Source organism: Lactuca serriola, chromosome 1 (genome assembly GCF_051521515.1).
Source record: "Lactuca serriola cultivar US96UC23 chromosome 1, Lser_US96UC23_V15, whole genome shotgun sequence".
Lineage (NCBI taxonomy): Eukaryota > Viridiplantae > Streptophyta > Magnoliopsida > Asterales > Asteraceae > Lactuca > Lactuca serriola.
Window position 1 is genome coordinate 33390294 of NC_136408.1, and position 12034 is coordinate 33402327.

The 12034-nt window shown below is 33.7% G+C and overlaps 2 protein-coding genes, 1 long non-coding RNA gene and 2 other non-coding genes across 6 annotated transcripts; 4 read left to right on the forward strand and 1 right to left on the reverse strand.

Annotated features, from left to right (window-relative positions):
* Positions 1-331: 331 nt before the first annotated feature.
* On the forward strand, positions 332-3881 carry LOC145082019 (uncharacterized). Its single transcript, XM_079023293.1, has 5 exons — positions 332-658; positions 1273-1321; positions 2082-2483; positions 3059-3399; positions 3507-3881. Exons 1-5 carry the CDS (start codon positions 578-580, stop codon positions 3720-3722), a joined length of 1089 nt encoding a protein of 362 aa, XP_078879419.1. The 5' UTR covers positions 332-577; the 3' UTR covers positions 3723-3881.
* A 1218-nt stretch (positions 3882-5099) lies between these two features.
* LOC145082036 (uncharacterized) lies at positions 5100-7379 on the forward strand. Its single transcript, XR_013696578.1, has 3 exons — positions 5100-5380; positions 5979-6081; positions 6938-7379. It is a non-coding gene; the product is annotated as an uncharacterized LOC145082036 (long non-coding RNA).
* On the forward strand, positions 5178-5280 carry LOC145080616 (U6 spliceosomal RNA). The gene has a single exon (XR_013695215.1). It is a non-coding gene; the product is annotated as a U6 spliceosomal RNA (small nuclear RNA).
* A 1168-nt stretch (positions 7380-8547) lies between the features above and the next one.
* On the forward strand, positions 8548-8650 carry LOC145080615 (U6 spliceosomal RNA). Its single transcript, XR_013695214.1, has one exon. It is a non-coding gene; the product is annotated as a U6 spliceosomal RNA (small nuclear RNA).
* Positions 8651-10018: 1368 nt separating this feature from the next.
* On the reverse strand, positions 10019-12034 carry LOC145082047 (uncharacterized). Of its 2 annotated transcripts, none has more exons than XM_079023294.1 (4): positions 11692-12034; positions 11531-11582; positions 10807-11231; positions 10019-10567 (listed from the first exon to the last, which is right to left on the reverse strand). In XM_079023294.1, exons 2-4 carry the CDS (start codon positions 11555-11557, stop codon positions 10207-10209), a joined length of 813 nt encoding a protein of 270 aa, XP_078879420.1. In that variant the 5' UTR covers positions 11558-11582; positions 11692-12034; the 3' UTR covers positions 10019-10206. The 2 variants fall into 2 exon arrangements, with proteins under 2 accessions (XP_078879420.1, XP_078879421.1); XM_079023295.1 differs by having other exon boundaries at positions 11531-11609.

A 12034-nucleotide genomic window follows, 5' to 3' on the forward strand; every position in this document is an offset into this window, starting at 1 on the left:
CTGAACTGCATAAAACTTTGTATACAATTCTAGGGATGAGTGTGGGACCAAACTGATACCGACCGGTACAGTTCTCAATTTTCCGAATACCAAATTTGATCGAAAGTCAATTCCGAGTATTGTACCGAATTAACGTTATCGGTACCGGTACCGAGAATGATATTGGTTTTCGATACTTATACCGGTACCAAGTCCCGAAATTTATAATTTTGAAATACCGTGTCCTGTATTTTTAAATTCGATACCGGTCAATGATACTCATCTGGATTTGGTAAAAACCAATCATCCTATACAATTATCCTACACAATTCTTTGGAATGAACCGTCTCCCAACTGAAATTTACAACTACGACTGTACTTGATTGTTGTATTTCACCAACCTCACTTCACTTCACTTGGACACAAAAACAACGACAGAGTAGCCGCTTTCTTGGATTGTATCCAACGCCCAATTACCATTTCCTCAAAATCAACGAAGTGTTTCAATTTTTATCAAATGGGTTTCTACGAATTCCGTTTCTTTCAAATGCGGTTCCTGTAGATTTCAAGTCTGAGTTAGAATATATTGCCTTTAAGAATGGCAGTCAAAGTTTCTTCTTCATTGTCCTGCGTTTCCACATCTTTCTGTGCTTCATTCCCATCCAGAAGAACTCTCCAGGTACAAATATTAAGTAATTCAATAACACCTTAGTTGATTTGTTTATGTACCCTTCAATTTGCTAGCGTACTACGTTTTCCGTTATACGAAAGTCTCGTCTAGGGTTTATGACGAGTACGGTTTCAAACTCAGAGATTCATTTCGATTCTCCAAACAAATAAGTTTATCAACTATTTAGAATTATATGAATACTGGGTTTAAATCGCGATGGGTTTATGCAACTAAAATCAAATAAATCTGTTTCAATTTTGAATTTTAGGTTCGCATCTCTAATTCGTTTGGTTTTTGTCTTTCTTCGTTGCTTTTTTGTTATTCATACCATCCCTATTCTCTTTGGTTTGACGTAAAGGTTAATATTTTCTATTTTCTTTGGGAAAACGATGAGTTTTTACCTTTTCTTAAACATGAATGGCGTCATTTTTTACTTAATAAGATCAGACATCCTTCATGTGTTTTTATGTGTAGTTTGTGGACTTGAGTATTTGCTTAGTGTGTCGTAAGTTATTAAATAGCTATATCTTTATTTTGTGTCATTATTATCACATCTCCATATTCCTAATTTCGCATAAAAGTTATTTTTGTTCCTGTAGTAATTTAGCAACTTCTGTTCTCAGGTCAGCTTGCCTCCAAGATTACATGATTGTAGGCAACTGAAAACCAAAGGTGCGTTTGTAACTTGTTACTTGATTTCCCATTTAGATTTTCTTCATTTTTTCCTGACAAAAAGGATTAGGGGGTGTTTGGTTCACCTGATTCCTTAGGAATTGGTCGGAATTGGAATTCAATTCCGTTCCATTCCGGTGTTTGATTGCAGATGGCTACAGAAATGCATTCTGTTGGAATTCACAAAATCTTACCAGTGATGGAATTTAAAGTTCCTTCGATAAACACATGAAATTCAGTTCAATTCAATTCCTCCATTTCTATAAATGACTGAAATACCCTTTGTAAACTCTATCTTTAACATTTTAGTATGTTTTGGTTTCTTCTTTTTACGATGCGTCAATAATTATATGTTACTAATGATATAATTTGTTACCCAAAAGTAGTCTTAGAAAATTTTGCGAACAAGAAATTATTAAAAGGGTAATTTGAATATTACAAGTATCCAAATAAGTTCCGTAAATAAAGGGTAATTCTGTCATTTGTCATTATTTGCATTCCAAATCCCATGACAGATTTACAACCAAACCGAATTATTTAAAGGAATGGAAATGAATCCCATTCCATTTCTAGCCAACCAATCACGTGCATTGACAAATTAGAATTACTTCCAAAACATTCCCCAAAACCAAACACCCCTACATCCATTTCTTTTGAGGGGCATTTGCCATTTTTAATTTCTAGTGTTGTTCAAAACCAGTTTCTCATTTGTGTATGCAGATTCTAGTTTTACGCCTTGTTTTAAAATTATGCTTTGCAGTTAATACAAGATGTTCCATAAATGGAAGGTTGAACATGAACCAAAGGTTCCCAAAAAGACGATTTATATTCTTTGCCTCTGTGGAGGATCTGATCTCAGGAAGCAATGATATAGATTCAGATGATGGAACAGAAGAAGAAGATGATGATCTTTTGATTGAAGATGAAGCATCTAAAAGACTTGAAAGAAGTGGAGGAGGAAAGCCAGGTCTTATCTCCTTTTATAACCACCGATACAAAAATGAACCTGAAATTCTTGTATCTACACCCACAATCTCAACTTCGGGTCAAACGAAACTCTACTGGTTTGTGGGTCCCGCTGTTCTTGTAGCCTCTTTCATTTTCCCATCACTTTATATGCGAAAGATCCTGTCTACTGTTTTTGAGGACTCTCTGTTGACAGGTATAATTTCTGTAAAACCCGTTTAGGAAAGACCCTGTTTCAGTGTTTAATTTTTTATGTTTCTTATTAAGTGTTGTCTGGACCAATAATGTTTAAAGAATATTTTAGAAAATGATGACACACTTGGGGAAATGGAGTAGAAATAAACAAGGGAATTTCTGTAAAAAGTTATGACTTACTTAATGGGAAAAGCCTCATTAGTCAAAAAGAAACACCCATGTGTAACTTTGTTTGTCGGAGTGTTAGAAGGGTAAAATTACTCATATTCAGATAGTTTATCCAGTCCCAAAAAGAGTTAGCCTTAGAAACAACCATATATAACATAACCTATTAAATATATTGATCTGTTGATGAATATGGTGAAAATTGTTTGTTGGAGTGTTTCACGGGTAAAATGGTCATTTACACCACATTCAACCAGTTTACTCATTCCAAAAAAACAGTTTTTGTGTATCATCATTTATGCACTCAACACTTTATCCATACAACACTTAATGAAAAAAACAACCCTTTTAGCATTATGCTTTAAGCTCATTCTTTTAGGTTTTGAGATGAATCTTTATTGTTATTTGCAGATTTCCTTATATTATTCTTCACGGAAGCTCTATTCTATTGTGGGGTAGCCGTATTCCTTTTGATAGTAGACAATTTACGCAGGCCTACCGAGCCAATCAACACCAAAAACCGCATGATTCCACCTCCTCAATTGGCTTACAGAATCACTTCAGTGGCTGCATTGGTACTCAGTCTCATGATTCCAATGGTCACAATGGGTTTAGTTTGGCCGTGGACAGGTCCAGCAGCTTCCGCTACACTTGCGCCCTATCTTGTTGGCATTGTTGTGCAGTTTGCATTCGAACAGTATGCAAGATACATCAAGTCACCTTCATGGCCTCTCATTCCCGTTATCTTTCAAGTAAATTAACCTTAATCAATAACCACGTGTTTATTAGAATTAGATTGTTTCTACAAGGTTTTTATGATTTTGTTTCTCCAAGGTTTTTATGATTTTGTATTTTGCAGGTGTATAGATTGCATCAGTTGAATCGTGCAGCACAACTTGTGACTGCATTGTCCTTAACTGTTATAAGGGCTGAGTCAACACCACATAATTTGGCTATAAATGGTTCATTGGGTATGCTGTTGAATGTTCTTCAGTGCCTTGGGGTGATTTGCATATGGTCTCTTTCCAGCTTTCTTATGCGCTTTTTACCTTCTGCTACTATAACTGAACAATGAGTCTACAAAAAAAAACAGTTTAATTGGTCATGTAGGTTGTTACAGATACTACATATTTTATTTTTTAGAGTGTTTTAGTAACTGGATTTTTTCTGTTGTAAATATGAAAGAAGCAGAATTCTGCTGAATAGTTGGAATTTTTCGAAAGACATTTTATTACTATGGCCCCGTTTGTTATGCATGACTCGACATGAGAAAATATGTTGTTTTTACTGACTAAAAACCTTTGAACACAATAAACCAACTTCACATTTTCAACATAAGGATAAGTTTTCTTAATGAAATATGTCTTTTTCAAAAGTTAAAGTCTGTTCACAATAACTCAAAAGTTGCAGTCTATCCCAACAATTTCTTCATTTTGGATACATGCTTGAGACATATGTTACGAATATAAGGTGAAAGACTTGTGGCTCACAATCCAACTGGGATGCATGTTGTGTTTGCAAGTCCTTGCCATCTTTAAAGTCTTTAAGAAGCTAAATTTTTTCTGTTGCAAAGATGAAAGGGGTAACATTCTCCTAAATAATTGCAATATTACCGGTTTTCCATCCTCAAAGTCTTCTATAAACTATGATCTTTCGGTTGTAATGTTTTTTTTTTTTTTTTTTTTTTTTTTTTTTTTTTTTTTTTTTGTAAGAATTGTCTAAAATCAGTATCAAGTTAATTTAACGGATTTAAAATAATAAATTGAGTATACAAAGTTCCTAGAAATAAATAATAAATACAATATGAATGAACAAATTGACTATGAAAGACAAATAACTTGGCTCTAGTAGTAGGGTCATAACCTATAAAAAAATAATTACCAACCAATCAAAATGGATGCATCGTTACTTTTTAAATATTTATAATAAAACAACTATTTTTTTTAAATGTAACGTAATTTCTTGCGAAATAATAATGAAAAAAGATTTTTTTTTTTTTTTCTATTTTCAACGATTTCTATAGATGATTATTATTAGACAATTCACAATTCTATGTAAACAAACATTTCACTAAGTCCGTTTTGCAAAATGTAAAGTTATTCTATGACAACTATTCAAATATAATCTTTGTGATGATATCCAATCCATTTTGGTTATTTTAGTGGCTAACCTATAAAAAAACAAACACTTTTCCGTTCTAATAGCAATACAACAACAAAACCTTCGCAATCTAAAGTTTTCAAAAGTTGATATTGTTAATCGCTAAATTCTATACATTGGCGACATCAAGATTATAAATTTTTGTATAAAATTAAAACTTTAAAGAAGATATAACATTTATTTTGATTGATTAAATTACAATGTAAGTTAAATAATTTCAGCGCTTTTCTTTTAAAGAAAAAAAAAACTTAAATAATGTATTATGGTAAATTAGTTCATGTAACGATATGTGTGTCGACTGTCTAGTCCCACATTGACCAGATGAAGAACTGAGTGTATCGTTATATGGTCGAGCTCAGCACCTATAATCGTCCCTTCGGGGACATCCGATAAAATTGGAACGATACAGAGAAGATTAGCATGGCCCCTGCGCAAGGATGACACGCACAAATCGAGAAATGGTCCAAATTTTTTTTTCACCTTCATCGTCTTCGCAGAAACCCTAATCTCTATTCTGAAGTGACAATGATTTGTTGAACTACGGCTTCATAACAATCGTCGGATTTTATGGAGGTATGCATCAAAATTTATATCTGCGAAGAGATGTTGAATCCGTGTGTGTGCTCGAACATGAGCAAATGTTTGATTGTGTTTGAACTTCAGTTGTGTAGTTTATTTGTTTCTACACTTATGCACTTCGATTGGGGTATGTCGAACAAGTTTAACCCAAATTAGGGTGTTTGTAACTATATTTTATCAAGTAAATTTGTGAGTTTTAAGTTGTTATAGTGTTTGTGAGGGTGGTCGATGTATTAGCCATAGTAATCTTAGATGATGGTGTTTTGTGATCAAACCAGTCTTACACCATTGATGATTTTCTGCCCTGCTTTTGATCATTATTGGAGTATCAAAACTCAGATTCATTTCAATTTCTTGAAGCAAATAAGTTTATCCAACATTTATAATTATATGAATTTATGGTTTAAATTGCATTAGGTTTATCAAGCTAAAATCAAATAAGTTTGTCAGTTTTGAATTCTAGGTGTGCATCTGCAATTCCTCTAGTTTTTAGTCTCTGTAGATTAGTACCAATGTAGATTAGTACCAATGTAGATTGTTTTCATTTATTCAGATCATCCATAGTTATGCTCTTCTATTAGTTCTATTTTAGGTCCATCATCCTGGTTTTAGTTGGAGTTCAGTGTTAATGCTTTGTTGTGCAATTGCATTTGCAATAAGATGCTTATTATGATGCAGGCGACTGAATAACCAAGGTGCATTTCTAACTGTTCTCTTCTAGATTTTCTTTATTTTTGTCTGGAAAAAAAAGGACTACGGGGAGTTTGCATTGCCTGATTCCTTTGGAATTGGCCAGAATTGGAATTCAGTTCCATTCCATTCCGGCATTGGTTGCAAATGAGTATGAAATCGAATTCATCTGGAATTCACAAAATACTACCAATTAAGAAATTCAACTTTCCTTCCCTAAACTCAAATAATTCAATTCAATCCTCCTCATTTTTATAAATGACTGAAGTACCCTTTCTAAACTCTAGTATTAACATCGTAGTATGTTAAATCCATAATTTATTGTTTGACTTTTGTTCCTAATTTGTTGCCCCTTGTGGATAAATTTATGTTACCAATATGTACAATTTACTTTTTTTTATTGAAAAATAGTTTAAGAAAAGTCTTGTGTATGAGAAATTAATAAAAAGGATAATTTCAATAAGTTTTGTGAACCATTCCAATTATTTAAAGGAATGGAATTGGATTCCCTTTCATTTTCCTTCCCGCATGACAAATTTCAGTTCATCCATGTTCCAGTTCCTTTGAGAGATTTCAATTTCTTCCAAAAAAGAAACAGTCTTTTTTGCATTCAACAAAGACATCATTTATCCATTCAACACAACATCCGCTACACCTGCACACTATCTTGTTGGCATTGCTGTGCAATTTGCATTCAATACGTATGCAAGATACTACATCAAGTCACCTTCATGGCCTCTCATTCTTGTCATCTTTCAAATACACGCATGTTTCTGAAATTGTTGTTTGAGATAATGTTTGTTACACATGACATAACAAATTGGGTGTGAAAGATTTATAATTTAATTTTGATAAATGAAGTGAATGTGAAGCTGATGCAATAAGGAGCATTAATTCAAGATAAAAGTTGGAAGACTTGTGGCTTACGTAGGTTGTATTCCTACTAGTTACTACGGATCCAACATTTTTGAAGTCTTTAGAAACTGCAAAAAAATTTACATTTTTTTTTTGTAAATATGAAAGAAGCAACGTTGGGCTGTATAGTTGGAATATATCTGCAAACATTTTATTGCTAGGGGCCAACTGTTTGTTATGCATGATTGGATGGGACATGACATAATATATATGCTGTAATTAATTTGCTAGGCACAATACCAATGTTTTACCCAAAAAAGGTGAGACAAGAACTCCCTCTATTTCCATGTAGTAATTGCAGCCTATATTTCTGTAAAGCCACAATATAAATAATTTACATGTATGTATGCCAAACTCTATAATAATTGCAGCCTTTTTTTCCATGTAATGATTGCAGCATTTACATGTATGTATGTTTATTTAAATGGCGGCGTTTGCTTTACAAAATACTTTTGAAATTATGGCAAATAAAGTATAACATGAAAGAATTGGAATGAAAGTAAATCTACGTTAAGCACATGTGTACTGCCTACTTTTAACAATATTAATTCCACACAAAAACAACATTTATCTGATCTATGAGACTATGAATAACGTGCAAGGACAACTTCACAATCAAAATATGTATAGTCATACTAGGTGTTGGTAAATAAAGCCTTCAAGAGACAATGACCTAACTTCACGTTTCAATATCGAGTAAGAATAAGTCTTCTTATAAAAAATTTAAAACATATATTCCAAAAGGTATTCTTGGAGTGTTCGACTCTTATCTCTTCATAATAACCTAAAAAGTCGCAATCCATTTCCAGCGCTAATCGTTTCTTCACTTCGGACCTGTGACACATGTTACAAATACGGTCGAAAGACTTGCATCTTGCACTTCATTTGCTTTGGTTGTGTAGTACAGTTGTAATTTCTATCTAGTTGTAATGTTTCCACCATCCTTTTGAAGTCTACGGTCTTTTGGTAGAAAATATGAAAGAATCGATCCTTAAAGTCTTTTAAGAACTGCAATTATTTTTGTTGTAAAGTTTTACTTGTAAGAATGATCTTAAATCGGTATCAAGTTACTCAAAGGATTAGAATAGTAATTTGACCACATAAAATACATCAAAATAGATAAGGAAAGTGAATGTAGAAATTGATGTTGGAAAACCTTAATTTAACTTTAGCACTACTAAGATGAGGGTCATTATCTATAAAAAGAGAATTTTTTTTAATAGTTCTTTACTTCTTTCGAGTTTTCCACTCTACTTCCAAATTTGTAATATAACTTTCGCATATCTAATGTTTTTGAAGGTTGATTTTTTTAATGGTATATTTTATAACATAGATCAAATATACAAATTATGGTACAAAAAAGATGAAAATTTTTATGTGTGAGAGAGCGTTTAATTTGGTTGACCAAGGCAAGTAAAGAAAAAGGAACGTTTTCAAAAGAAAAGATAAATAGTATATTAGTTCATGTAACGAGATGCTGTCGAGTGTCTAGTCCCACATTGACCGGATAAAGAACTGAGTGTACCGTTATATAGTCGAGCTCAGCACCTTTAATCGTCCCTTCGGGGACATCCGATAAAATTGGAACGATACAGAGAAGATTAGCATGGCCCCTGCGCAAGGATGACACGCACAAATCGAGAAATGGTCCAAATTTTTTTTTTCATCTTTATCGGCTTCTCGTCTTCGCCGGAACCCTAATCCCTATTCGGACGTGACATCGATTTCAAGCGAGAGGGTGCGGTTTGGAAGTCTTTTTGTTGAATGTTGATTATCTTCTTTTATTAACCACGGCTTCATATTGAAGTGCGGTGCATTGGCGGATTTCGAGGAGGTATCCATCAAACTTGAATCTTGGAAAGTCAGCCATATTGAATCTGTGTGCATTCGAGTATGAGCTAAATTTTAATTGTGCTTCCTTAGTTTATTTGTGCTTACACTTACTTATGCACTTGGATTGGGGTTTCTGGAACAACTTTTATGAATTAACGTTAGGGGAATTTGTATTAGCCAATAGCCATATTAATCTGAGACCATGGTGTTTTGTGACTAAAAGAGTAAAAGAGGAGTTAGTATAAATTTGCAAAGAGGGACTCAGGTCATCATATATGACAGAAGTGTACAAGTTGCTTGGATTTTTGCCCAATGTAACTTTGTAAGCCATTGGGAGAATTTTGCCTTTTCATGTCTATTGTTGCTCCAAGATTCTTTTCTTTTACTGTATGTAACTACATATATATTGTATGTTTTGCCATGGGATGGATATTGTCTGGTTTGGTTATTTGTCTTTTATTACACACAAGTGTGGGTTCAAATGTAGGTTAATATTTTATTTCTTGAAGCAGATAAGTTTATCCATCATTTATAATTATATGAATTTAGATGAGATTTATTTCTCTAATTGTTGGAATGTGATACCAGTCGAACCCCTTGGTAGAATAAGATAAATGTAAGTGTATAGACATTGACATGATGGTCACTTAAGTCTGTTGTCTTATCTAACTTCTTCACAAATCAAGAAACAGAAATTGAACTTATATAGGAACGATTTGATCCATGCCTCGTGTTTAATGATATCAAACAAAGAGTAACTTAGACGAGGATGCATTCACCATTAAATAGTTATTGGAAGCATTGTAGAGACACCATCATCTCTGTTTTTATAGTTTATTTGATTTCCCTAATTTTCCCATCTTGACCACCTTCAAATTCTAACTCAACATCTCTTTGTTGCATTTTGTACACCAAAACCGCTATTCAAGGGCAGGTATCCCGGACATAGTTGCTTGCAAGGTTGATTTGTGACTCGGTTTCAGTAAGTTCACCAAATTAATAATAATAAACACCAAAAAAAACAAGAATTATGAGTGTTTAAATGGCAATAAGTTTAGGGTATATAAATTTGTGTCAGAGTCAAGAGGTTGGCATAGTTTTTAGTCTTTGTAGATGATGAGTAGGTTGTTTTTTGGTTATTCAGATTAGGCATATTTACTCTTTATGTTGTTTTGAATCAAATGGACAATTCGGTTTAGGTTTATCCGAACAGGGAACAACCTTACATATAACAAACAGGCCCTCAAAGAATCTTTCCGGAAATGGTAAACAAATATTACCAAATCTATTGCTTCCTGTATCTGTATGCCTAGGTTAGCCAAAACAAACCATTACATGAAACAAAAGACTCAAAAAAAAAAAAAAAAAAACACGTATTCAACCTATATGATCTTGGTCATCTTCAAAAACCCAACAGTTCTGCGATAAGACCACATTGATTCAACAAACTCCATACACATATCCCCAAGCCATTCCTGAAACTCTTTCCACATTCTTTTGGACTCATCTTTGTAGTCTAAGTTCCTAAAGTACACAAATTGTTGCCATAAATGAATTCTTCCATGACCAAAGTTGTTTACTAATTTGACTGATTGCTTGAAGCTGAAAACATAGAGCGAGTATATCACATGGACCATCTTGATGTAAAGAACAAGTAGTAAAGGTCCACCAATCCACAAAGGGATCAACTCCTTTGCAACATGAACACCATACTTTATGTTCACTGTAAGGAACAGGGGTATGCTGCAAATCAAGCATAATAAATGTGCATTAAAACCAAAATAAGATGCCCTGCTGAGGAATGAAATTTACAAAATGAAAGGAATAGAATGGAATGGAATGAATCATTCCATTCCTTCCTCGATTCCATCACACCAAACACTACCTTAGTAGCATGTTGGATTATTAAAAAGGTGTGAAAACACTTAACAACCTATAACCTACAATGTTTTTCTGGAATATATTAGATACAGGTTACTTACAATATAATCATGGGGATCTTTATTTTTGCATCCAAACTCAAAAAGTTGCACCATACCCTCTTTAAAATCCCACATTTCATGAGCTCATGGTCTGTTTCCACTCTTTCATTCCAGGAATGCCCTTCGAATGTAAGATCTTGACTTGGTGACGATGTGGGCAATGATGTCAAACCTCCATTAGAGGAGATGTATGGACTTTTTGCCCATTTTGACCCTCTCACTCTGTCTATGTATTCATCACCTTGATCACTACCTTCAAAAGATGATACTCTTAGAGATTTCCGCTTTGATCCATGGATAAAAGGCGGGCCCACACTGTTAAGATATACGGTGATATCTATCTTCTGAAATGTGCAAAATGCCTTTGAATTTTGGCTCAATTTGGTCCCTCTCTTCCAAGAAGGCCTTGATGGAGCATAGACACCCTTGAAAGATAATAAAATCTATCAAAACTCCATACAAATTTTAGGGTAAATGTGATCAAATTATATGGTGTTTGGCAACCTGGGGAGATAATCGAATTGTATAGTGTTTGGCAAAAGTGATTATAATTCTGATTTTTTAGGGTAAATGTATTAGAATCTTTGAGATTATATGCCTACTTTTGGTCAAAATGATTGTGTAATTTTGATTCTAGAACTCGTGGTAATCAATTTGAACAAGTAGATCCAACCACACCCTTAATATATGAATACAATAACAAAATTTTGGGCATTTTTTCTACCTGAACCTGATGGGTCACCAAGGCCATTATTCCCTTTGACAGCACCCAATCACTTGTGCATCCACATTATAGATAACAGCGGAAGCAAATGTGTTAGTCAATCCTCTATTAGGGCACAAAACTCAACAAAAGAATTTAGACAAAGTACTTCTGAAATTCACCTATTCAGAGGAAGAAAACTGCTCTTGTTTGAATCTCCAAAATGTACTTAAAAAATCCACATATTCATCTGTTGCTCATAAATCAAACATGGTAAATTGGAACAAAACGATGAATTCCAAAGGTTAAAATGAATCGACAACTGCGATTAACATGAATGTAAAAGTAAGAACATCAACAAACGATAAAGTACGAGTTTGGGAATTGGGATCGAATGGATCAATGGAGGCACAAAATGTGACAGGTAAATGGAACTCGAAAGAAGTGAAGACGATAGAGAGTGAGAGAAAGAGATATAATTCATGTCGGTGAAGGTTATCAGGATAACGATGGCACAAAGGCGGT